Source organism: Panthera tigris, chromosome A3, assembly GCF_018350195.1.
Source record: "Panthera tigris isolate Pti1 chromosome A3, P.tigris_Pti1_mat1.1, whole genome shotgun sequence".
NCBI lineage: Eukaryota > Metazoa > Chordata > Mammalia > Carnivora > Felidae > Panthera > Panthera tigris.
In genome coordinates this window covers 23597287-23623385 of record NC_056662.1, presented here as the reverse complement: position 1 = coordinate 23623385, position 26099 = coordinate 23597287, and the positions used below count along the sequence as shown (strand labels likewise).

Sequence of the window (26099 nt, the reverse complement as noted above, 5' to 3'; positions counted from 1 at the left end):
CTGGGATCATGACCTGAGCTGAAATCAAGTCAGATGCTCCACTGACTGAGCTGCCCAGATGCCCCTAGTTCCACTTCTTTACTGAAGTATCACTATCACCTTCCCAAATAATGTGTATGTGTTAACAGCAGCCTTAGCCTTAGCCTTATCCTAAGAGATGGTTTAGTAGGAGAATTCTGGGGAGTGTAGCAGAGCTGCTTATAGAGATAGTAGGTTGAACTATACGACATTACCATTTTTATAGGTTAAAAAATGGGCACCAAACATTGGGGGGTAGGGGTTCCCAGGAGGGAGGGGAGCCCTTGGGGCCTCTGAGACTCCTACTTCATGCAAAAGCCCAGCCCAGCCCTCACACTATTAGGGGAGAAAAGGCTCATCAGGTCCCGTGGAGCAGTTCAGAGCTACTCTTGCTGGCACTGTTGGCCCCAAGAGTGGTTTCCTGGCAGGTTTTTGCCTCCAACTAGCACAGAGAGACTGAGCCAGCATTTCACAGAGCCACGGTGAGCTGGTTGACACAGCCCTGGTATAAAGGAAAGGCAGAAAGAGAGGATGTTTGGAGTGTGAGGGAAGACTGTATTCACCCGGGTTCTAGGTTAGGAGAGGCAGCCTGGGGTATTGGTGCCACTCTATTCTTCCTGCTTTGTGCACTTTCCTTACTGTCTACTACAGGCTTTGCAAACTCTGCTATCTTCTGTTGCCCAGGAGGTGATGTGAATTAGGAAACTGAGTTTTCCGCTGTAACTCTGTTATAAAAAAAACAACAGCACGGGGGCATCTGGGTGGCTCAGTCAGTTAAGCGTCCTACTCTTGGTTTTGGCTCAGGTCATGATCTCACGGTTCGTGAGATCAAGTCCCTGTGCTGACAGGGAGAGATTCTCTCTCTTCCTCTCTCTCTGCCTCTCTCTCTCAAAATAAATAAACATTAAAAAAAAAAGAAAGAAAGAAAGAAAAACAACAGCACAAGTGCAAGGATAAATGGCAATTAGAATCTGCTATCAGTGTGAGGAAGAGGATAGGCTGGGGAGCGGGGTAGAGACTGGTGAGCTGGAAAACATATGCCTTGTCTCAGGGAGTAGATACTTATTTATTTATTTATTTATTTATTTATTTATTTATTTATTTATGAGAGACAAGAGCGTGAGTGGGGGAGGGCAGAGAAAGAGGGAGACACAGGATCCAAAGCAGGCTCTAGGCTCGGAGCTGTCAGCACAGAGCCCGATGCAGGGCTCGAACTCTTGAACTGTGAGATCATGACCTGAGCTGAAGTCGGATTTTTAACCAACTGAGCCACTCAGGTGCCCCAGACACTCTTCACTGCAGCTGGTTGTTGCCTTATAGGAATGTGAGTCCTGGGTCACTAGATATTCTGATTTTCCAAAGGAGCCAGAGGTAAGAATTTTTAAAAATAACTTAAATTATTATTATTTTTTATTTGAGAGAGAGAGAGCAGGGGAGGCAACAGGCAAAGGGGAGAGAGAGAGAAAGAAAATCCTAAGCAGGTTCCATGTCCAGCAAGGAGCCTGATGCAGGTCTTGATCCCACAACCTTGGGATCATGACCTGAGCCAAAATTAAAAGTCAGACACTCAACTGACTGAGCCACCCAGGCACCCCTAGAAATAAGATTTTTTATATGTGTTCTCCCAATGGTAAATGTTGATACCTAATTTTAACTCTTAAAAGCATGATATAGGCCACATAATGGTTGAAAAGAACCAGCAGGCCACATTTGTAACCTCTGCTAAGGGTTTAGATCTGCCTGGAGTGAGGCCCACATGCATTTCTTCAACCTACTAATGACCAAAATGAATTAGACAGCTTCTGCTTTTAAGGAATTCACAGATTAGTAGAGAAGATAGATAATAATGATAAAATGTAATATAGACATTAGACTCTCTCTCTGTATTATATATAGTTATATACAAATGTCTTCTGTATAACAGTGTCATATATGTGCAAGTACATATATACATATATTTATGTATATATAGCTATAAAAGTGATTAACTCTTCCTGTGTACATCTGGCCTGACATGATAAGAGGTGGCATTTGAGCCAGGATGTAGATCAACAGTTTGGTGCATGAAAGGGATTTGGGGCCCCTGAAATTCCCACTGTATATGCAAATGTTAGATTTCCATTTGCTGTATATACTACTTTCTTCAGATGTTTACACTGATGGTCTGCTGGCTAGACCAAGAGGGCAGCTCTAATATTCCGTTTTCTTGATAGGTAATTGGAAAATCAGATATTCCTTAACCCTTCTGTTGGGTGTCTCATGTCTCAGGGTTAATAAAACGAGAACTCTAACCCACCCGCCTCCTCCCACGTTATCATGTGCTTTAGAGGCCTCAGAAACTCAGAGGTCACATAGCTGGGAGCCCTAATTTTTGGATGAGGAGACTGGAAGGAAAGTAGTATGTCCAAGGTCACTGAGCCCATTAGAGGCAGAGCTTAATCCCAAACTCTTCCTGACCACTGTGCCTCTCTCTCTCCTGAATATCTCTCAAGGTCACTGGTTAGGCTGGTCCCCCTCCCTCTCAGCCAGTCTCCCCTCCTCCCCCACAGGTGGCCCATTGCCCTGTTTGGCCCAGCTCCTGGTGGGTGAGGAGGGTTTGCTATCCTACTGAGGCTGATTTTCCCTCCCTCTCTTAATGGATCCCCTGTCTGAAATGCCTGCTACTCCATTTCTTTGTCAGAGAGTCAGGCTGCTTGTATTCAAATCCCTAATCAACCAAATGCCAACTGTATGAACTTGGACAAATTGTTTAAGCTTTCTAATTTTTTAACTGAAGCTTAACCTTGTAAGCCTCAATTTTATCATCCATGTACAAAGAGTTATAACATGATCTACCCTGAAGTGTAATAGAAAGGTTTCGAGATTCTCATGGTGACAAAAATGACATAGTATGTGTAAAGCACTTAACAGTGTGACTGACCTGCAGACATACTTAACATGTATTAACTATGATGATGTTGAGTCCCATAGCTCACAGACCCCCAGAATGGGTTAAATGCCCTTCCACTGTTTTCCCATACTATCCTATAATGTCTCTGTTATTATTACACACACTACGTTGTGTCATGATTGTGTCTTTCTCCCCTACTAGACTAGAAACACCTTCAGTGATTCATTCAACAAATGTTTATTAAGCACTGTGCCAAGCACTAGGGATGCAATGGTAAACCAGGAACTCTTGGTCTAGTGCAGAGTTCCAGAAGACATGCCAGGAAACACTGGTCCTGTGAGCTTGTCTCATGGTCCAATACATTTGGCAAATGATGCTTATCATAGCCTCCCTGCTCCTAATCCTAGAGATTAGGGCCCATGTTAGTATTTTAAAGGCGCTGATGGGTCCTATAGTAAAGGAACCCACTTATCCAGCTTTGCCGGATAAGTGAGCATTTGATGAGTAAATTTGAATCACCTAGACATTCCTTTCAACTCTGTGTGTTTTGGTCCCCAGCTCAAGAGGAGGTCCAAGTGGCACAACAATGATCAGAGACCTTACTGGGAGTGAACAGCCTCTGGCTGAATAGGGGCCTGAGGGCTTACCTGTCTGGTGCCCCCATGGAGACAGGAGGCCCTGGGTCGAACAATATGAAGCCCCAGTCACTGCAGCTGGTGCTGGAGAAGCAAGTACTGGCACTACAGCAGCAGATGGCAGAGAACCAAGCCATCTCCTGGCGGAAGCTGAAAAGCTCCCAGGAGGCCCAGCAGAGGCAAGCAGCCCTCGTGAGGAAGCTGCAGGCCAAGGTGAGGCAGCTGCCCTTCCAGGGAGGCGGAGAGAACACCTCTGGGCACTGGGTGCTGAGGTGGAACAAGGGTTACAGGAGACAGGACAGCCTCTCCCATGATGCTCACGACTTCACAAGAGATACATCCTGTCCCTTTATTTTTTTATTTTTTTATTTTTTTATTATTATTATTTTTTTTAACGTTTATTTATTTTTGAGACAGAGAGACACAGAGCATGAACGGGGGAGGGGCAGAGAGAGAGGGAGACACAGAATCGGAAGCAGGCTCCAGGCTCTGAGCCATCAGCCCAGAGCCCGACGCGGGGCTCGAACTCACGGACCACGAGATCGTGACCTGAGCTGAAGTCGGACACCCAACCGACTGAGCCACCCAGGCGCCCCCATCCTGTCCCTTTAAAAAAAAAATTTTTTTTAATGTTTATTTATTTTTGAGAGAGACAGAGACAGAATGTGAGCAGGGGAGGGGCAGAGAGAGAAGGAGACACAGAATCTGAAGCAGGCTCCAGGCTCTGAGCTGTCAGCACAGAACCCGACTCGGGGCTTGAACTCATAGACTGCAAGATCATGACCTGAGCTGAAGTCGAACGCTTAACCAACTGAGCCACCCAGGCGCCCCTATCCTGCCCCTTTTAAAGATGGTGGCCACAAGGGCTAAATTAGTTGTCTATGTTTGCTCTCCTAGGATAGAGCTAGGACCTGAGCCTGTGTTTTCTGGTTCCAAAGTCCATAATCTTACCTCTCCAATATGAGAGGCATAGAGAAAGTATTATTAACGGACCAGATAGAAGCAACAAGATGTTCTGGCCCTACCTCACTGTTATCACTCGGACCCTGTTCACAGCAGGTTTGCCCAAGATCCTCCAGGGCCTTTGTTTTGGGCTGTTTGTACCAGGCTTGCCCATTGCCCACATCCTGCTCTGTTTGCCTCAGGTGTTACAGTACCGGACCTGGTGCCAAGAGCTGGAGAAGCGGCTGGAAGCCTCTGGGGTGAGTGAGGCTGTTTTGGGTTCCCCCTGAGCCCTCAGTGAGTATGCTTGTAAGGAAGGCCTTGTTTGCTGGCTAAGGGAGGTTGGGGTGTGATAAGGCAGTGTTTGGTGGAAGTCTCTTTCTGTGTTCAGCCTCTGAGAGCTTTATCACACAGATACTTTCATTGGACTAGCTATTCCGGGCCTGTCAGACGCCAACCTTTGGCTCTCTAAGGACAAAATGCAGCTTCGGGAGACTTAATCAGATTGGAAAGGACGTGGAATCAGAAGGAAGAAATGCATTTTTCCTCCAGAAGGTGTCAGTGTTTATCTGTCTTAGCAGTGGGCCTTTGCAGGCCTAAAAAGCATGTTTGTGGCAGAGGGATTTATTTGTGCTGTTGGCTGGGTTGACCTGGCTTTGAAAGACCCATTTGCCTTTGTTCCAGCTCTCTCTCGGCACCTTCTCACATTACTCTCAGGAAAGTTCTCTCAGAGGAGGGAAAGAACCAAAACTTACTGAGCACCATTCTATGTAGGCCAGGCACCATTCAGCATTGTCATGTTATGATGTCACTTAACCTGCAAGGCAGCTTTCTGAGAGGAATGGTAACTCCTTCATTTTGTAGTGAAGACTTTGTGGCTCAGAGAAGTTGAATAACTTCCTGAGGTCCAAAATGTAGTGTTATAGAAGTCAAGGCCATTAGTGAAAGATATGTCTTATGCTTCTTAGGTTGAAAACTCTTTTCATTACCAAATGCCACCTTTGAGGAGAGGTCACTGGTTCACTTTTAGAAAAGGGGATGCAATGGATTTACCTTCAGGATGTAGCGATCGAGAAAAGAGACATAGTGCTAACAGAGGAGAGAAGGAATCAAAAGAATAAAAAGAAGGAATAAAAAGGTTGTGCAGAAGGGGGCATCAGGGAATTGATCTGAGTGGTCTTCTCTTTGGAGGTAAATAAGACTTGTTTCTATCTGGCTAAGGGACCAATCTCTCCGAGGTGGGAAAGTGTGGAGGAGCCAAGCCTGGAACAGCTGCTGGTCCGATTGGAAGAGGAGCAACAGAGGTGATGAACCCCATGTTCTCTGGCTGGGGGTGATGCTGGTAGCCAGTGGGTTCTGAAGGCTGAGAGGAAACCTCTGCCCTGAGGGCTAACATGGATAAAACCATGCACCTCAGCCTTAGCCCTCCAGTTCCGGGCAGTGGAAAATTCCAGTGTTTGTCATCTTACTCCAAGAGGTCCGAGGGTTGGATCAAGCCTTTATTTTGCACTTGTTCCCGCCCCTCCCCGGTGCAGGTGTGAGAGTCTAGCAGAGGTGAACACCCAGCTTCGACTGCACATGGAAAAAGCTGACATGGTGAATAAAGCACTTCGGGAAGATGTGGAAAAACTGACAGTGGACTGGAGCCGAGCCCGGGATGAGCTAATGAGGAAGGAGAGCCAGTGGCAGATGGAGCAGGAGGTAGGAGGAATAAGGGGCTGTAACCACGAGGCTGGGGGGGCTTATGCTTGGGGCACCACCATCCCCGTCAGTGCTGGGAAAGGTTAACTTAGGAACCTGGATGGAAGCTGAACTGTTGCTAAAGTCCCTGAGCCTCCTCCCTACTCGGGCCGGCCGCTTTGCCCTGCTGCGGCTCTTGGCTGACTACTGTCCTTATCTACCTAGTCGAGGTTTTGCTGGCCAGTGAAATGACACTCAGGGCAGCTCTGTCCCTGCATAAGTGGCCAGCTTTGGTTTTAGACAGAGCTGAAATCTCGCTGACTCCCCTCTTCCGGAGGCGTGTATATTTAGATGCTCAAAAGGTAGCTAGTAAACGTGAATGGAGAAGAAAAAACGGATACAGACCTTGAGGAATTTTCAGATCCCAGCTAATGAAACTAATGTCTCCTAAGCCTTTGCTGCATGACAGGTATTTCGTTAGGCGATTTGCATGTGGTATGCCCTTGGATCTTTATTCTAAGTCGGTGGTAATAATGGCAATGGTTCCCGTTTGTTGAGGAACTACTGTTTATCTTTTTATGATCAGCTCAAAGGAAGGTCATATACCGTCTCAGGTTCTTTGACCTCCTGAGTACCACTGATAACTTTATTAAACTCTTAAGCGTGACCTGAATATAGGTACCCAGTCGTAAGCTGTCTTCCATGAGTCCGTCTTTCCCTACCCCGGGGAGCCAGGAGGAGTCCTAGACTCCTGCGCTGGCAAAAGACAGACTTCTGCCCTTTGATATGACCTGGGTTTCTGAATATGCAGTTCTTCAAGGGCTACCTGAAAGGGGAGCACGGTCGCCTTCTTGGTCTGTGGCGGGAGGTGGTGACCTTCCGACGCCACTTCCTGGAAATGAAGTCAGCCACTGACAGGTTAGTGTGGGGATAAGAGGGGAGGTTTGCCCCTACTGATTCTAGACTTAATGAGAGTGGGCTGCTGTAGAAGTGGGGGACAGGGGAAGGGGGGGTAGAAGAGTGGGTGGGGAGGGATGATATTGTTGGATTCAGATGACTTTCCCCAGAACCTGCTCCTCAGGCTTCCCTGGGCCTGATCTCCATGCTCCCTTCCTCGGTCCCTACTGGAGTCTGCTCTTTCCTTGCTTGTACTCAGAGATCTGACGGAGCTCAAGGCTGAGCATGTGAGGCTTTCAGGGTCCCTGTTGACCTGTTGTCTCCGCTTGACTGTGGGTGCCCGGTCTGGAGAACCTGATGGATCTGGGAGACTGGATGGGAGTGAGCCAACTCAGCTGCTGCTTCTACTAACCAAGACCCAGAAGCTGGAGAAGGAAGTCCATGAAAGGAGCCAGGAGTTAATACAGCTGAAGAGTCAAGGGGATCTGGAGAAGGCTGGGCTGCAGGATCGGTGAGATGGGCTAGGGTCCTAGGAGGGGGTTGTTGAGGGTGTTGACTCCTTTAGAGAGATAGAGATGGGTGGTGGGGGGTGGAAGGTGTGAAGAGCATTCCTCCCACAAGAAGGAAGTTGCGGAGGGAGTTTAGTTTGGAACCCGGTGCCCCAGTTGAGGCCATGTGACTGTCCTCTGCCCTCACACCAGCCTGCAGCTCAGTGTCTCTCATGTTGATTTATAGAGCTAGCTACGACTGTCTTCAGTCAACACTAAACTACTCACCATTCCCAGAACAGCCAAGCTCTTCCACACCCCCCTGCCTTTGTACATGCTGACCTTAGCCTGGAAGGCCTCTTTCCCTTCTCCCTCTGCCTCATCCCTTAAGGCAAATGTCACCTCTTCTGTGAAGCTTTCCCTGACCTCAGTAGCCTGTTGAATTACTATGCCTTGGTGTGGTCTTTTGACCTGCTGGTTATAATATTGATCTCACTGTTTCTCACTGATTATTAACCTTTTTTTTGTTGTTAGCTTCTTCTGTTTTTTGGATTTTGATAAAATAGGCTTTTTAAAAATAATGTAAGAAGGGCAGAGACATAAGCAAAGAGCCCCATTTGAATTTCAGTGCAGAGTTGGGTTTATACCCCATGGCTAGGGTTGTGTCACCACCTATTGGTGATGTATGTAAATAGCAGTCTGTTTTGTTCTGGGTTGTGAAGCGCTTAGAGGCGCCAAGGACAGAGACCACGTCTTAGTACGTTTATGTCTCTAGTGCTTTGCACTTCGTCTGCCATACACTAACATTCAATGGATGTTTGTTTAAAGATACAATCATTAAATTAATGGCCATACGGTGAATAGAGGCTCTTAGAGATGATACAGAATATAATTATTAAGACTAAAAAAAAAAAAAAAAAGGAAGAAAAGAAATTTAACTCCCGGATAGCATTCATTCAAGAAATATTTATTTAGGGGCGCCTGGCCGGCTCAGCTAATAGAGCATACGACTCTTGATCTTGGGGTTGTGAGTTTGAGCCCCATGTTGGGTGTAGAGGTTACTTAAAAAAATAAAATCTTAAAAATGAAAAAAAGAAATGTTTATTTAGCTACCCATATAATACCAGATACTGAACTCCAGGATATAGCATAAAGTGATAAAAATGTATGATGATTTCCCTGAACCTTAAGGTTAATATCACAGAGGTTGACCATAATCTTCCTGAATGGCCCCTCCTCTTTCCTTATCAGAGTCAGACCCTTGGGCTGGAGTGACCTTGGGACTGTCCAATGTGGCAATTCTGATGTTCTTATTGGCTTCAGGGTGCTTGACTTCAAGATCAAGCGGGGCCTGGAAGGGCCCGGGCCAGGGCTTTCCTTCAGCTCTCGGGCCCCCAAACACGTGTTCCAGCCTTGAGATGTGGTAAATCCCTGCATGTGTCTGAGTGGCTTTTGACTACCCCCCCAACCCCCCCAGTTCAAGACTGTAGTATCATATGGTCTTCAGGGAGTGCAGGGGCCAGGGGCACCCAAGTGACTCTGGGGAGGCTGTAGTGGGAATGTCTGGGTTGGGGCTGGGGCGTGCTGCATAGTAACTCTGTCACCACAGTGCACTGCCCAAATGACAGTGCTGTGCTCTTCTCTTCAGGGTGACCGAGCTCTCTGTTCTACTGACCCAGGCTCAGAAGCAAAATGAAGATTATGAGAAGATGTTAAAGGCTCTGAGAGAGGCAATGGAGATCCTGGTACATGATCCTTTGTTCGGGAAAGGAGTTGGGAGTGGGCCTATAGGTTCCTTGTCCTTTATGGATAGATAATGCAAGATACCAGTTAAATGTTCCTTGACAAAATGCTAAAAAATAAATTTTGGCTGAATCTGAATACTTATTCATTCATTCATTTTTGCATTCACCAGTAAATACTGGTATATTCCTGGGGAAACTACAATGATGTATGCATGTGGTGTGTCCTCATCGGAGAGAGTGGGACATACATTAAGAGGCACCTGGCAAAGGATGGGGATGTGTGATTCAAAACCTAGTCATATGGGAAACAACTGAGGAATATAGCAATGGTTAGCTTGGAGCAAAAAGGGCTTGAGGAAGATATGATGGCTGCCATCACAAATCTGAAGGACTGACATTGGGGAAAAGAGTTGACTTGTTTGATGTTTTCCAGGCGGGCACAAGCAATGTTGATGACTAGAAGTCACAGGGTGGTAGAGTTTGTCTAACAGCTAAAGCTGCTCAGTAGGTGAACAGTCTTCCCTGTGGAAGAGTGAGGTTTGTGTCTCTGGCTTCACGTTTGCCAGAGATATTATCAAAGGGACTCTCTAAAGTTGGACGTGAGAACCTCTGGCTTGATTCCACATTTCCTTTCGTTTCTAAGAATTTTGATCTCTTTTATTAGGCGGGTCCTGTATGCCTATCCTCATGCAAACCCCTGGTATTATCTGAGCTGGCATCTACAGGGATTCAGAGTTGTTTATGCCTTTTTGGTTCCTTTTGATCAGGAATTTGCAAATTCAAATGTCCATAGTACCCAGATAATGCCAAAGAGTGAAGTGGGTTCCCTTGTAAGGATTTGGGTTTTCTAGCGCTATCGTAGTTAGTTTTGAGTACTATAGGGGACACTTGATTTCAATATTGAGAAAATGACGAGGCATAGTAGGGACTCCAGACCCTAAAGAATACATGTCTCATCTGGAGGAGACACCCACTGTTCAACTTCAGGAAATTATTGCCATGTAGGAATGGGGGCTGGTCTGGCCCATCTGTTAACTTTTTATTTTTTATTTGTATTTGTATTTCTTTCTTTCTTTTTTTTTTAAGTAGGCTTCACACCCAGCATGGAGCCCAATTCATTGCCCAAACTCACGACCCTGAGATTAAGACCTGAGCTGAGATCAAGAGTTGGATGCTTAACCAACTGAGCCACCCAGGCGCCCCTAGTATCTGTTAACTTTTTGAGAAAAGCCAGAAAGTCAGAATTTCTCAATTCATAAAATCTCTCAATGTATAAACGATGGTTCAAATTTTGTGTAGGCCAAAGAAAACACAGCTGCAGGTCTGTGTCTTGAGGTCTTCGCTAACAATGTGATCAGAAGGAACTGAGGAAATCTTGAGTCTTCAAGTTTACTGCTAGCTCTGAGGCTTAGGGGTTTCTCTTGTCTAGCCTTAGATCTCAAGCATCTGTTTGCTGTACAGAGGCAGCTGCCATTCTCCCTCCAATGATAGCTGATATTCATTGAGCATTTCTTTTGTGCCAGGCACTATGTTGAGTAATTTATATGCATCTTTTTCATTCAAGCCTCAACAAAAATGTGTGAAGTGGTTGCTGTTAATTATTCCTATGTTAAAGAGAATGAAGCTCATAGGAGCAGTTGCCTAAGGTTACCAATCTTAGGAAGGTGATAGAGCAAGAACTCTAATCCAGGCCGTCTAATTTGGACCTCTGACTCACTCAATCTGAACTCTTAATCACCACATCACACTGTCTTCAGAGTCCTGGGACATTAGTAGCACTCACGTGTGGTCAGAGAAAAAGTGGGGTTGACAGAAGAGACAGAATGAGATTCTGGTTGATTTGGAGGGTGGAATGATAGATGCTTCTGAGAGGTTGGCTCACAGCTCTATCTTGTTCCCTGTCCAGGAGAAAAACCATGCAGAATTAATGGACCACGAGGCATCACTTAGTAGGAATGCCCAAGAGGAGAAGCTGTCTTTACAGCAGGTGATCAGGGATATAACCCAGGTACTGGTAAGCCTTCTGTTTGTGGTAACTGGGCTATGGCTCACTCCTCCCCAGGCCTCCATGTCCTCTTAGTCATGCTTAGATATTCACTCTCTGAGGTACTTGGGCTTAGGGACTTTGGGTAACGAGTTCTCTGAATGTATTTGAAGACCAGCACCCTAAGGGGTAGCTAAGCATTCGTGTGCTAGCACTGCCTGCTGGAACAGGCCCTCTTAGTGCTGGCTGCAGTTCTCAGGCTGGTGGCTAGATTCTGGTCTTTGTTATGTCGGTATCCCCTTTCTTCATTTCTTCATTTCTTCATTTATTATTACCTCAGAAAGTGCTCTTGTTGCTAGTCCTAGGTTTGGGTAACCAAAGGTGAGGAGTTGGAGAAATCAATCCTTTTTGCTCTTAGATACCCTCCTCCCACCCCCCTGGGAGAGGAGCTGAGAAGGAAAACATCAGGTTGGCCCAGCCTGTAGTATCACGTCTTCTGTGTGGACTCTAGGCCTTGGTCGGCAGGGTGGTGACTGTGCTGTGGTGGGTTTCAGGTCATGGTGGAAGAAGGGGACGGTATGACCCCAGGCTGTGGTCACGAGAGCTCCTTGGAGTTGGACCCTAGTGGCGACTCCTCCCAGTTTGATTCCCAGGACCCAGGCAAGGCTCTTACTCTGGTGCGTTCAGTGGTGACTCGAAGACGCCAGGCTGTGCAGGTGAGAGCCCCACCATTCCTCCTCAGCCACAGGACTGGGTGTCTAAATTGATTTGTGCCCCAGGCACCCTCCTGGCCTGGACTGGCCCTTTCACTATGTTGACTAGTCATGAGGTGTTTGGTCAATACCCCCAAAGTGCTCTTTAGAAGCTCTCAGTGTCTGCCCAGTTGTACTTGTGGGTAACGGGCACCATTTTCTGTGCGTTTCACTTTGCACGCAACTTTTGTATAGCATTACACAAAGGTACACAACTGGAGCCCTGGGAGACCGTGGGTAAGTGTTCCCCAGCTCTGATGGTCCCAGCCACACTAAACTATCTCCATGACTGCCCCCACTCCCCCAATTCACATGTGAAGATGATGGACTCTGAGACTCTGGGAACCACAGAAGCCCAGTAATCTTTGATCCTCTGTCTTCTCGACTGGCTAAAACTGGCCACATCTCTTTTTTCTTTTTTTAAATGTGTATTTATTTTTGAGAGTGAGAGCAGGAGCAGAGGGGGGCGGAGAGAGGGAGACAGAAAATCCAAAGCGGACTCTGTACTGACAGCAGTGAGCTTGATGCGGGGCTCGAACTCATGAACCGTGAGATCATGACCTGAGCCAACCGACTGAGCCACCCAGGCGCCCCTTGACCAGCCAGATCTCTATTCTTAGCTTACCCCTGTACCACCCTCAGCCCCCTCGCCCAGCCCCACTCTCAGGCCCCTGACGCCCCTCCTTTGCTCTTTCCTCTTGCTCACCATCTCACTTCTGTCACTCTCCCTCCCCAGGACCTGAGGCAGCAGCTTTCTGGCTGTCAGGAAGCTGTGAGCTCCTTGCGGAGGCAGCATGATCAGTGGGAGGAGGAGGTCAAGGCCTTGAGACAGAGGCTGCAGAAACTCACCGGGGAACGTGACACTCTGGCAGGGCAGACCACGGACCTCCAGGGAGAGGTGGAGTCTCTCAGCAAGTAAGCAGGGGGCTGTTCATCCCACCCCTCCCCCCGAAGTGACTCTGCGGTCACACAGTTCTGGGCTGTCTTGCTTTGTGTTCTGCTTATTCCTGCTCACTCAGTTTTGGATCTTTGTGATGACAAAAACAAACAAACAACAGTTTCCCGCCTAAAAGGAAAGATGAGGGTTTTTTTTTTTTTATGTTTATTTATTGTTGAGAGAGAGAGAGAGAGAGAGAATGTGAGTGAGGGAGGAGCAGAGAGAGAGGGAATCAAAGAATCCGAAGCAGGCTCCGCGCCATTAGTGCAAAGCCTGACGTGCGGCTCGAACCCACGGACCGTGATATCATGACCTGAGCCGAAGTCGGACGCTTAACCGACTGAGCCACCCAGGTGCCCTGGAAGATGAGGTTTTTAAAGGAAACAGACACCTCTGTCCTTTGACCCTGTGACGTCTGCTTCCGGGAAGGATTTGAGGTTCCAAGGTTTCTGCTCCTCTCTGGACTCCATGTTCTAGGGAGCGAGAGCTCCTGCAGAAGACCAGGGAGGAGCTGCAGCAGCAGCTGGAGGTACTGGAGCAGGAGGCGTGGCGACTGCGAAGGACCAACATGGAGCTTCAGCTGCAGGGGGACTCTGCTCAGGGCGAGAAGGAGGAACAGCAGGAAGAGCTGCACCTGGCTGTCCGTGAAAGGAAGCGCCTGTGAGTGACCGGTCCCCTCCTTCCTAGGGCTTGATTTTCCCTTCCGTTCCACACCCTCCTCCACCCCACCCCCATCTCTTAGGAAGTGGAGTGAATCACAGCCTGGCGTGCAGTGGGCTCACATTAGCTTCCCGCTCCTTCTTTTGCAGAAAGATGAATACAGAAAGTTCACCCAGGCTTTTCTGAGCACCCATAAGGGCTGCGGGGGATACAGAAGGAAATAAGACACAAGCACTGATCTCAAGCAGTTTGTGGTCTACTGGGGGAAAACAGACAAGTAAATAGCAAACTGTGCATGAGGCCAGATGAAGTATGAATGAGACAGAGCTTCAGGCTGGGTCCTCTGGGAGCATGGGAGTGAGAGTTAACAATTGAAAGTTTCATGGAGGAGATGGTGGCCTTTGAGCTGGGCCTTGACATGTTTTGATTGTGGAGAGTGGGAGAGGGGCGAAAGGGGCAGATCAGCAAAGATGTTCAAGGTGGGCTGGGCTGGGTGAGGGGTAGGACTTAATTCTGGGAAGTCATGGGAAATGAGTTGGTCTAGGAAGGGAATTCCAGAGTCAAGAGACCAGCTAATCTGTAAATTCCCCTATATAACGTCATAGAGAAAGCAAGGACTTTCGAGCTGGCAAAAGTGTAGTTTAAATTATGGTCCTGCCACTTGGGCAGATTACTTTATTTGTAAGATGGAGATGATAGCATTTACCTTGAAGGATCACAGGGAGATTAGAATGCTGTTTTGCAAAATGCTGGCATAGAGCCTGGCATGTGGTATGTCTTCAGTAACTGGTGCCAGTTACAGGTACAGGTACAGTTACACTTTTGGCATATGTATCCCCCTCCTCTCCTGTGCCCTAGCTCCTTGCAGCCAGTAGGCATGACAGGACTTCTGTAAGGGTCATGACTCGTGCAAGTAATGGTCTCCCCTGTATCAAGGAGGAGAAAAGACAACCCACAAAGATGATTGTTTTTAAATTTAATTAGTGTGAATCGATAATACGTTTATCAATATTTATAACGATCTGGGGGCGCCTGGGTGGCTCAGTTGGTTAAGCAGCCAACTTCAGCTCAGGTCATGATCTCACAGTCTGTGGGTTCAAGCTCCACATCGGGCTCTGTGCTGACAGCTCAGAGCCTGGAGCCTGCTTTGGATTCTGTGTCTCCCTCTCTCTCTCTGCCCTTCCCCACTCATTCTTCTCTCTCTCTCTCTCTTTCAAAAATGAATAAACATTAAAAAAATTTAAAAAAATATTTATAACGATCTGAAAGTCAAAGCTACTTAAAAAGACAAACACAGAGATACACCTCTCTGCTTCATCCATCCCATTTCCCTTCCTTCCCATTTAGATTGCTCTCTTGGGGTGCCTGGGTGGCTCAGTTGGTTAAGCATCCTCTTGATTTCACCTTAAGTCATGATCTCACGGTTTGTGGGTTAGAGCCCCACATCAGGCTCTGCGCTGGGCATGGTGTCTGCTTAAGATTCTCTCTCTCTCCCCCTGTGCCCCTTCTCCCCTCAAAAAAAAAAATAATTAATTGCTTTCTCTTTATCTTTCCAGCTACTTTATGCAAATATATGTATATATTCTTATTTCTCCCAATTTCTTGCCTTTTTCACTGTATATGTCATGGAGGTCATATCAGTTTTTAGAGAGCTTCATTCTTTTGCTTGGCAAAGGTAATTACACTCCTGTTCCCTTCTGGGGTGTGACCACTCCCTGAGATGGCCCCCAGCCTCCTCTCTTTCCATTGTAGTCAGGAGACGCTGGCAGGCCTGGAAGCCAAACAGTCCGAATCACTCAGTGAGCTGATCACACTTCGGGAAGCCTTGGAGTCCAGTCACCTGGAAAGGGAGCTGCTGAGGCAAGAGCAAACAGAAGTGACCGCGGCACTGGCCAGGGTGCGTGGGCCTCCACCCCTCACTTGCTGGGTGGTGTGGGTGGCTTGGAAAGTTATGTTTCTAGGCAAAGGCCATACGGCCTGCCTCATTGTTCACCCTTCAAGCCTCGACCCTTCATATTTCCTGCATCACTTACTAGTCTCTGCTTTTGGGTTCTGTCCCTCCCAGTGTACTCTACACTGGAGTTAGAATGCTTTTCAAAAGTATAAATCTGGTTACATCAGTCTCCTTCCTGTAACCATTCAGTGGCTTCCCAGCTGCTTGGTGCCACATTCAAAGCCCTTTGCCTTCTGGCTTCCTCCTCTGTCTATAACCTGTCCTGACTCCCCATATACCTGGAGTCCTGCCACATCTTCAGTTTCGCCATGCATTTTCATGACTCTGCTGCTTCCCACGTACTCTTCACTTCCCACGGACTGCTTCTTTCCTCTCTCTCTCACCACAAACCGCTTCTCGCCTCTCAATACCCAACTTAATCGCCAGCTCTCCTACCAAGCACTTTGGCTCCCCCAACCTCAATGAATGCCTTTTTTTTTTTTTTTGAGTTTCCAGAGCACTGTGTGCTGACATTGTGTATGAAGTCATCACAGCGATAGTTGTTTCTACATCCTGATGTCTGTGCCTCTGTACTATGAGCTCCTCTCTCACTTCTCAACGAATGAACAAAGGAGTGAATGAATGAAGGGAAAACTTGTTTCAAATGTAAGGGAAGGATTGGAGCGTTAACTGATCTCTGTACAAGGACGGCAGCAATTGTTGGGGATGTGAGCTGTTCACCGTGGTGGGAAAACGTGAACACGGAAACCCTTTAACTCTCTTTGTTTTTAGGCAGAACGGTGTGTTGCGGAGCTGTCTAGTTCTGAGAACAGCCTGAAGGCAGAGGTCGCCGACCTTCGGGCTGCAGCTGCAAAGCTCAGTGCCTTAAATGAGGCTTTGGCCTTAGATAAAGTTGGACTGAACCAGCAGCTTCTCCAGGTGAGCACAGATTTCTCTGATCCACAGAGTAAGGGCTGGGCCCTGACAGAAGGCAAGCCAGTGACTGGTAAAGCTCATGCCCATGACAGGGAAGAGTCCTTAATGGATCAGTGCAAGATGGATCAGTTCCCAAATGTGGTCCTAAAATGAGCAAAAGGAACATTGACGGAACAGAGGGCAGCAAAGACTATAAGGCCTGGGCTTAGCCGTTAAAAACAGTCTGCTCCCACACCTACAGCAGAACCACCTTTGGGCTGGAGGGTAAAATCTCCAGGGCTGGGAAGATGGCCTGTGTCCTCTGGAAGGAAGACTCAGTTTTTAATCCCATTGTGTGAGATAATAGCAATCTCGAGAAAAGGATCTGCTGAAGAGCCTGCATCTCAAAGAGTGTGTTTCTTATAGGTTGCAAAGTTAACATGTCTCTTCACTGCTCCTATTCCCTTGAGCCCTAGAAATGTTCCAGATGCCCTTTATTCTGAATTCTTTAAGAGTAGGGTTTTGCCTTTTTAATCTCCATCCCCAGCATCAACCCATCTAGTACCTGGAAAACAGGCACCAGACCAAATGAATGCATAGTCCCCCTCTCTTACAAGCCCTCCTGTGTTTCTCCTATGAGTCATAGATTCATGTCTTACTTGGACTTCCGTCTTAGCACTTGGTCTATAAACTGTAACCATTTGTCTTTGATGCCTTTCCCCTTTTGACCAGTAGTTGGAACAGGAGAACCAATCTATGTGCAGCAGAATGGAAGCAGCTGAGCAGGCAAGAAGCACTTTGCAGTTGGGCCTGGCAGAAGCCGAGAGGAGTAGGGACGCCCTGCAGGAGAAGAACACTCACCTGGAGGTTCAGCTGCAGAAAGCAGAGGAGACTGGGGCTGAGCTGCGGGCAGATCTCAGGGGCATCCAGGAAGAGAAGGAAGAAATTCAAGAGAAATTAAGCGAGGTGAGAACACAAAACTGATACATCCCATTAAGATACCACACGTACTCAATGTAGAAAATGAAAACTCGACAGAAATGATTCAGGAAGTGAAAAGGTCTTACTTCCGAAAAGTGACCAGTGTTACTGGTTTCAGGTACATCTTCCCTTTTTTTTTTTTTTAACCTTTTATTTTTATTACTTTTGAGACAGAGAGAGACAGAGCATGAACAGGGGAGGGTGAGAGAGAGAGAGGGAGACACAGAATCTGAAACACGCTCCAGGCTCTGAGCTGTCAGCACAGAGCCCGATGCGGGGCTCGAACTCACGGACTGCGAGATCATGACCTGAGCCGAAGTCGGACGCTTAACCGACTGAGCCACCCAGGCACCCCATACCTTCCTTTTTTTTAAAACAATTCCCAGGGGTGCCTGGGTGGCTCAGTTGGTTAGGCGACTGACTTCGGCTCAGATAGTGATCGCACAGTTCATGAATTCAAGCCCCACGTCAGGCTCTGTGCTGACAGCTCAGAGCCTGGAACCTACTTCAGATTCTGTGTCTTCCCTCTCTCTACCCCTCCCCTGCTCACACTCTGTGTCTCTTTGTCTCTCAATAATAAATAAACGTTAAAAAAGATTTTTTTTTAAACAATTCCCATAAGAATCCTTCAGATTCCTTACTACTTCACACTTTCCAGTTTGAATTAGATGCCTTTTCCTGGATGCTCTAACAGTATCTCCTGCATGTTCCAGCCGCCACAGCCTCCTCACTGTATTATAATTATCCGTTTACAGTCTCCAGCATTAGACCAAAAGCTCCTTGAAGGCAAGGCTGTGTCTTAGTTGTTTTTATTCCTCCATCTTTTATTTTATTTTATTTTATTTTATTTTTTTAATTTTTTTTTTTAACGTTTATTTATTTTTGAGACAGAGAGAGACAGAGCATGAACGGGGGAGGGGCAGAGAGAGAGGGAGACACAGAATCGGAAGCAGGCTCCAGGCTCTGAGCCATCAGCCCAGAGCCCGACACGGGGCTCGAACTCACGGACGCGAGATCGTGACCTGAGTTGAAGTCGATGCCTAACCGACTGAGCCACCCAGGCGCCCCTATTCCTCCATCTTTTAGCACAATGTCCAGTACATAGCAGCGGCTCAGTAAATTTTTTCTGAACCAATGACACAGCTCAAAGATCATCTTTTGCCTCTACCAAACTTCTCACTGCCCTAAAATGATACAAATTTTCCTTCCCAGAATCCCTTTCTCAGAGACTGATTGCTTTCTTCCTGATGATATACATGTTTTAATTCTAAAGACTAAAAGCTCCTTAGAGGTAGTTCTCTTGCAGCCCTAACCCCGGGTCTTGCACAAAGGAGAACATGCTTCCTGGGCTGGGAGTTCTACAGGTTGATGAGGGAAGTAGATAAATGCCACTTATACGAGTGGGCAATGCTCAGGACTCACAGAGCTGGGTCCAGAGTCTCTGAAGGGCCAATGCCCCAACCTGGTGATAGCAGCCCCAGGGGATCCTGCCTCTGCCCTGTAATCTCCCGGATTTCTCCCTCTCAGGCTCACCATCAGCAGGAGGCAGCCTTCGCTCAGCTGGAGCAGCTGCATCAGGAGATGAAGCGACAGGACGAAGTGCTTGCTCGGGAAGTGCAGGAGAAGGAGGCCCTAGTACGGGAGAGAGCAGGCCTAGAGGTGCGGCTGCAGGCTGTGGAGCGAGACCGGCAGGACCTCTCTGAACAACTACTAGGGCTCAGGTAGGGCCCACACGCAGTTCAGCCAAGGACAGAGAGAGTTCTGCAAGGCAAGGAGTAGCCAACCTAAGCTCCCTGCCCAAAGTAAACGGGTCCTAAATGAGTTATGAATTTGTAATTGCCGCCTAATTTCTCTGGGTAGTCAGTACTTAGAATCCAACTCCTCTTAAGGAAGGTTAAGGGGCTGGATGGGTAAGAACTCTTCCTTATTCCTGAACCTGACAGCTCAGCCAAGGAGCAACTGGAGAGCAATCTGTTCGAGGCCCAACAACAAAATTCTCTGATAGAGGTCACCAAGGGACAGCTGGAGGTCCAGATTCAAACTGTCACTCGAGCCAAGGAAGTAATTCAAGGTGAGACCCCTCCTCTCCTCCCCCCCACCCCACCCCAGTCCCCGCAGCTGGGATGGGGACTCTTCATTCCATGGAGATCTTGAAAGCCTGGAAGCAAATGGGAAGCTCAGAGGTCCTCCTCCAGCCAGGCTCAGGGCTTCCTGGACGGAAGTTGTTTATGAGATCTGGGGAGAAGGGAGAGGGGAAGAGGGCAGAGGCCCAGTGAGAGATACCTGTCCCTGGCATCTTAGGGGAAGTGAGGTGCCTGAAGCTGGAACTGGACACTGAACGGAGCCGGACAGAGCAGGAGCGGGAGAACGCAGCCAGACAGCTGGCCCAGGCTGAGCAAGAGGGGCACACTGCCCTGCAGCAGCAGAAGTCAGCCCATGAGGAGGAGGTGAACCGGCTCCAGGAGAAATGGGTAGGTCATGGATGTGGCTGGGGACAGGAGAGGCAGATGTGGCCTCCCTTCAGTGAGTGCTCCACCCACTGACTCTTGGGACAGATATTGCTGCTTATAAGTGAAATCTGAGCAGGACTAGCCTGGTCCCATGGTGTAAAATCCAGCTTCTAGCTAGTAATTGAGCAATATATGAAAAACACTAAGAACAATTCTTGACATGTATGTAGTAAGCTCTATATTTGTGTTAACTATTATTGTTGTTGTTTGAGTATGTACAGAGAATTAAACATGGATCCTGGGATTTAGGATTGTTATACTGGCCCCAGGATGTAAAGGGAGCAGAGGAATGCCTTGGACCCCTTCTTGTCTAATTCAGAACTGTATTTCTTTTATCTTTTAATTATATAACTTAGTCTATTTGCTTTTATTGTGACTATAGGTATATTTGGATTTATTTCTACTATCTGATGCTATTTTTCCTGCCTTTTTATACCTTTTGGGGCAGGGAGGTCACCTTTCTTAACTTCTTTTAGGGAGTTCAATTGGATGATTAAGTTGTATTCTTTTCTGGGTTCTTTTTCTCTCTCTACTACTTTGGGTGGTCTGTTCTCTATTTTTAAAAAAATTTTAGTTGTTTCCTTTAATATTTAAAAATACGTACTTAATAGGGGCGCCTGGGTGGGTCAGTCGGTTAAGCAGCTGACTTCGGCTCAGGTCATAATCTTGTGGTTCACGATTTCGAGCCCCTCATCGGGCTCTGTGCTGACAGCTCAGAGCCTGGAGCCTACTTCAGATTCTGTGTTTCTGTCTCTCTCTCTGCCTCTCCCCTGCTCATGCTCTCTCTCTTTGTCAAAAATAAATTAAAAAACAAAAACATTAAAAAATTTTAAAAAATACATACTTACTAAAATCATAAGTTAATCAGTATGGACTGCATTCACTCCTCCCAACCTATGTACTGTTTTATTCAATGTGTTTTGTTTTAACTAGTTTGTTAACACCACAAATTATTTTGACTTGTTTTCAACCATGAATATTTGTTTAGATACACTGAAAAAATTACAAATGATTTTCATTCATCATCCCTTCTTGCATATCAGACATTCTATTTGGATTTATTTTCCTCCTTGAAATAGAATTTCTTTGGTGAGGGTCTGTTGGTAATTAATTGTCTGAAAATATTTCTATTTTACTTTTATTCTTGAAAGATAGTTTCATTGGGTATAAAATTCTAGGATGATAGTTATTTTCTCTCAGCATATGCATTATTCTATTGTTTGTGTCGAGAAGACCCTGATTAGTTGTTTGTCAGACCTTCTTACTGTATTTTCCATGTATCTTGACTATTACATTTTCTACATTCATTTTTCTTTTTCTATACTGTATTGTAGATGATTTTTCAGATCTGTCTTCTACTCACTAACTCCCTTTCAGCTGTGTCTAATCTGCTATGTAGTCTATTCACCAAGTTTTATATTTCACTTATTAAATTTTTTTATTTCTAGACATTCTATTCAGTTTTTTTTTTTTTTCAAATCTTCTTGGTCATATTTTAGTTTCTTTCCTTAATTTATATTTTCATCCACTCTTTTATTCTTTAAACACATGAAACATATTTTTATGCTATTTAATAACACCAATAACTAAAGTCATTTCGGGCAGGGGCTCCTGAGTGACTCATTCGGTTAAGCGCCTACCTCCTGATTTCAGCTCAGGTCATGATTTCATGGTTAGTGGGATCAAGCTCCACATCAAGTTCTGCACTGATAGTGTGGAGTCTTCTTGGGATTCTCTCTCTCTCTCTGCTCCTCCCCTGCTCATGCACTTGCTCTCTCTCTCTCAAAATTAAATAAAATAAATTAATTTTAAAAAATTAAAAATAAAATAAAAATAAAATCTTTTCGAGCCTGACTCTGCTACATGTTTTTTCCATTGGTTCTCACTCCTGTGTTTTATGATTCTTGACTCTGAGCTCACATTCTTTAGAAATTTTTCTGTGGGAATCCTTTTGGCCTAAGGCGGAAGAGTTTTTCTTCAGAGAATTTGCTTTTGCTTCTGTTAGGAATTTCCTAGCAGAAGAGGAGGACACTGTTGTTATCCCCATTTTTATAGATGAGGAAACTGAGGCACAGAAATATGATAGAAATTAACTGAGGTCACTTGTACTAATAGTGTTGGATTAAAGGTTCTATCATCCCAGAACCATCTCAAAATAAAATTTTAAAATGAAGTGAAATAAAATTTCGGTTGAAAGTATTTGGGGTCACATTCAAGCCCTATGCCCACATGAAGACCAGGTTGTGGTTGACTTCTCAATGGAGATTTTTTTTTTTAATCCTGTGTAAAAGTTGAAGCAAATAAATGTTCTTGCTATTTCCTTCTGTGGGATTTTTTTTGTTTTGTTTTCTCTCCCCCTACTTTCTGTCCCTTTCTCTTCCCCATTTCTCTCTTTCCTTCTTCTCTCTCAAGTTTATCCTTCTACTGAGAGTACTATAGCTCAGGGATAGGCAAGGTTTTTTTGTAAAGGGCCACATATTAGGTTTTGTGGACCTTATGGTCTCTGTCGTAATTATTCACCTCTGCTATTGTAGTACAAAAGTAGCCAGAGATACCATGTAAACAAATGAGCATGTCTGTGTTCAGATAAAACTTTAAGTGTGGACACTGAAATTTTAATTTCACATAATTTTCACATGTCACAAAAATCTCTCTCTCTCTCTTTTTTTTTTTTTTTTTCTTTCCCTTTTCAACCATTAAAAGTATTAAAACCACTGTTAGTTCACAGGCCATACAGCAACAGGAGGCTGGCCAGATTTTGCTCATGTGCCATAGTTTATTGACCCCTGATTAGCCCTTTGAAGGTCCAGTTTTATGTGGGAGTCTTCTATTGGACTCCCCACCCCGTCTTCTGTTTTCTTTTTCCCACGTAGCCTTAAAATGAATTTCAGTTATTAGATATAGCAGATACCTCCAGTGGAAAGCCAGTCTGTACTCATTTACCATTTATAAAGCACAAGTCTTGCTTTGATTTTGACTCCTGTGAAATTTTCATTTTCCTGCTGGCTCACTTATACATTAAAACATACACTGGGGCATCTGGGTGACTCAGTCAGTTAAGTGTCTGACTCTTGGTTTCAACTCGGGTCATGATGTCATGGTTCCTGAGATCAAGCCCTGCATTGGGCTCTATGCTGATGGCCAAGGCCTGCTTGGGATTCTCTCTCCCTCTCTCTCTGCCCTTTCCCTGTTTGCACTGTCTCTGTCTCTCTCAAAATAAATAAATAAACATTGCAAAAAAACCCACAACATATATTTAATATTTTATCAGTATTTTTTGCCATTTTGCAGCTGGAAGGTTCAGAAATCTTGTTTTTCAGGTCTCTGAAAATAGAAGTTGATTTGTGCTTTGTGTGTATTTGTGATTTGACTGTTATTACAAGGCAGACTTGTTGGTAAAATGGTAGCTAGAAGTTTGCTTGTTTTGAAATTATATGCCTAAAGTAAGTAATTTAATTATTCATTGAACAGTGTCCAGAAGGCACTTTCCCCAGCAAGAATTAGGCATATCACCCCGGGAAAATCCTCCAAGTGAAAGATGCAATAAAGTTCCAAAATAATGAGTAACTACCTGACATAATCTAGGCTTCTCTGGAAGGATTGACCATCTCATGGCCATACCTGAGTCATGGGAGGGCGTGTTCCATTTTTTCCTTTCCTCACATTCAGACAATCCCCCTGAATTCTGATCATCTGACTTTATGATCTCCCTACTGATTGAAAAGGTTGACTACTCTCATAACTCTTGGGGGTCTGTTAGTTTGATTGATTGATTGATTGATTGTAAGCTCTACACCTAATGTGGGGGGTTGAACTCACAACCCCGAGATCAAGAGTCACATGCTCTACCAACTCAGCCAGCCAGGCACCCCTGAGAGTCTGTTAGTTTTAACTATGACTGCCTTCTCCTGGAATCCTAACAATTGGAAAAACTCTTAGGGGCTCTAGTCTTCATTCTTTCACCTAGTGCATGTACCCCCTTTAATTGTAGTGATAGTGGACACTCATCAACCACTTCCCCATGCCACATGCCTTGCTAAGTGCTATTTACATTATTTCAGATAGCCTACCTACTACTAGCTAGTGAGGAAATTGAGATGTAGAGAAATCACTCAAGGTCACATGGCTAATAAGCAGTAGAACAGGAATTAACCATCTCTTAACCATTTATGCTGTGGTCATTCCTGCAATATCCCTTTCATATGGTCACTTAGCTTCTGTTGTATTCCACCAATGGCTGCCCATTCATTTCTAGGTAGATCTAGTTATTGAAAAATTATTCCTTATGTCAAGCCAAAATCTATTACGTGAAACAAATCACATCTTAGGTTTGCTTGAAATACCTCACCAACATGCTTGCTTTCCTCTAGACATGTTACACGTTACTCATGACCCAATGTGCAGAATATTCTGATCCACAACCTAACTGGCAACCCTAGCCTGTTACTTCCTGGACATCATGGAATTGGCTCTTTTGGTAGCTATAACACACTTCTAATCAAATTGAGTGAATAGGCCAGTTTTTTTTTTTAAACGCTTACTACTATTAAAATTCATCTTTCTCATATTTTCACAGCTGGCTTTTTAAATCAGAGGGAATGATTTGATGTTCGTAGCTGTTTGATAACTGTGGCTTTATGGATTGCTATTCTTAGGCATCTTAACAGTCCAGCAACTGACATGTGATTCATTCGTGCAATGTTGAGTGTTTACTGTGTGGGGGGTGTTGAGGAGACGGTGAAGAGCAAAGTAGACGTGGTTCTCCTTATGGAGCTTAAAACCTCAAAGGAGAAGACAAGTATTAAACAAGTTAATATGTGAGCGTGTAAGTTATTATGGAAGATCCGTGAAGAATAAGAACTGGGTGTTATAAGAGCAACAGCAAGGGGGCAACAGCAAGAGCAATAGCAACTTAAAACAGCAAGTTATAAGAGCAACAGAACTGTTTCGAGTGTGTGGTCTGGGAAGGCCTCTCCGGGGAAGCATTAGTTAAGCTGTGAGGAACAATGGTGTGGGAGGCAGGCAGGGGTGTTCTAAGGAGCAGGAAAGCATGAGGAAAGAAGGGCCTTAAAGGTATGAGAGTGTGTAGTGTGCTCAAGGTCCTGAAAGGAGGTCAGTGTGGCCAATGAGGGGGAAGCTGTACAAGATGATGTTGGAAAGGGGTGAAACCCTAGAGGCATTCCCATTAAATGAATGCATAATTCGAGCAAAAATTTGTAAATATTTTTATTAATTTATTTTTAGTAGGCTACATGCCCAACATGGGGCTTGAACTCACGACCCTGAGGTTGAGAGTTGCATGCTCTACCAATTGAGCCAGCCAGCACCTTGAGAGCTTGTAAATATTTTAAAGGAAAGGTGCAGGGAACTTCTCTCTTAATGCTAATGATAAAAGGTGTTAAGTAAGGTGATAAAAGGTGATAAAAGATGGCTTTCCACCATCTAAAGTGCTGTACGTGACTTATCTCAGTCCTTAAAGCAACCCAAATTGTTATGCCCATTTTTATAGATGAGGAAACTGAGTAACAGAGATGAGATTGAAATTAACCCAGGTCACTCACTAGTGGTGTTGGATTAAATAAAGACTGTAACCCAGGCAGCCTGGCTCTAGAGCCCTTCACCAACTATCCTGAGAAGCTAAGAGAGGGTGCCGGGTTAGTCTGGGGGATTGGGGAAGGCTTTGGTCACTGGCTGACCTCCGGCAGGACCAGGATGCTCTGTCCTCATGCCCTTGTATAACAGGAGACATCCTAGCTAGGCTCAGCCTGACTTTTTGGGAGGCTAACTCTACCACCTTGGACAGGGCAGAGTGGGCAGCAGAGAACCAATCTGCCACTCAGTTCATTGTTACAACTGTCAACCATAAGTGGTGTGGTTGCTTGAAAATAACATATCTGTAACCTATGTTAGGGACAATTGCACTTTAGAAAATGCTTTCTTGGGTATTTTATCATTTGATTTTTTACAACTCTTATTTGGTTCTCATAAAATTTGGTGAGACAGATAAGCCAAGAGTTAGCAACCTCACTTTGTCGATGGGGAGACAGGCTGAGAGAGGTACCAAGGACACCCAGCTGAGACCTTCTCTGCTCCAGCCCTCCTTTTGCCTCCTGTCCTTACCCACTGGGTTCT

At 45.6% G+C, this 26099-nt stretch overlaps 1 protein-coding gene across 7 annotated transcripts in view; it reads left to right on the top strand.

The window, feature by feature from the left end:
* CEP250 (centrosomal protein 250) overlaps positions 1 to 26099 on the top strand; it is a 51514-nt gene that overhangs the window by 4727 nt on the left and 20688 nt on the right. For 3 of the 7 annotated variants that reach the window (XM_042980512.1, XM_007073620.3, XM_042980515.1), the window contains exons 2-18: positions 3467 to 3756; positions 4689 to 4745; positions 5707 to 5789; positions 6021 to 6186; positions 6977 to 7083; positions 7322 to 7573; positions 9199 to 9295; positions 11202 to 11309; positions 11834 to 11995; positions 12768 to 12946; positions 13446 to 13628; positions 15381 to 15525; positions 16354 to 16500; positions 17212 to 17442; positions 18985 to 19178; positions 19401 to 19528; positions 19759 to 19928. In XM_042980512.1, the coding sequence (XP_042836446.1) occupies positions 3571 to 3756; positions 4689 to 4745; positions 5707 to 5789; positions 6021 to 6186; positions 6977 to 7083; positions 7322 to 7573; positions 9199 to 9295; positions 11202 to 11309; positions 11834 to 11995; positions 12768 to 12946; positions 13446 to 13628; positions 15381 to 15525; positions 16354 to 16500; positions 17212 to 17442; positions 18985 to 19178; positions 19401 to 19528; positions 19759 to 19928 (2595 nt within the window). In that variant the 5' untranslated portion in view covers positions 3467 to 3570. Of the gene's footprint in view, positions 1 to 1265; positions 1390 to 3466; positions 3757 to 4688; positions 4746 to 5706; positions 5790 to 6020; positions 6187 to 6976; positions 7084 to 7321; positions 7574 to 8888; positions 8974 to 9198; positions 9296 to 11201; positions 11310 to 11833; positions 11996 to 12767; positions 12947 to 13445; positions 13629 to 15380; positions 15526 to 16353; positions 16501 to 17211; positions 17443 to 18984; positions 19179 to 19400; positions 19529 to 19758; positions 19929 to 26099 lie in introns of those variants that run through there. The other 4 variants (XM_042980513.1, XM_042980514.1, XM_007073622.3 and 1 more) reach the window with 4 other exon arrangements.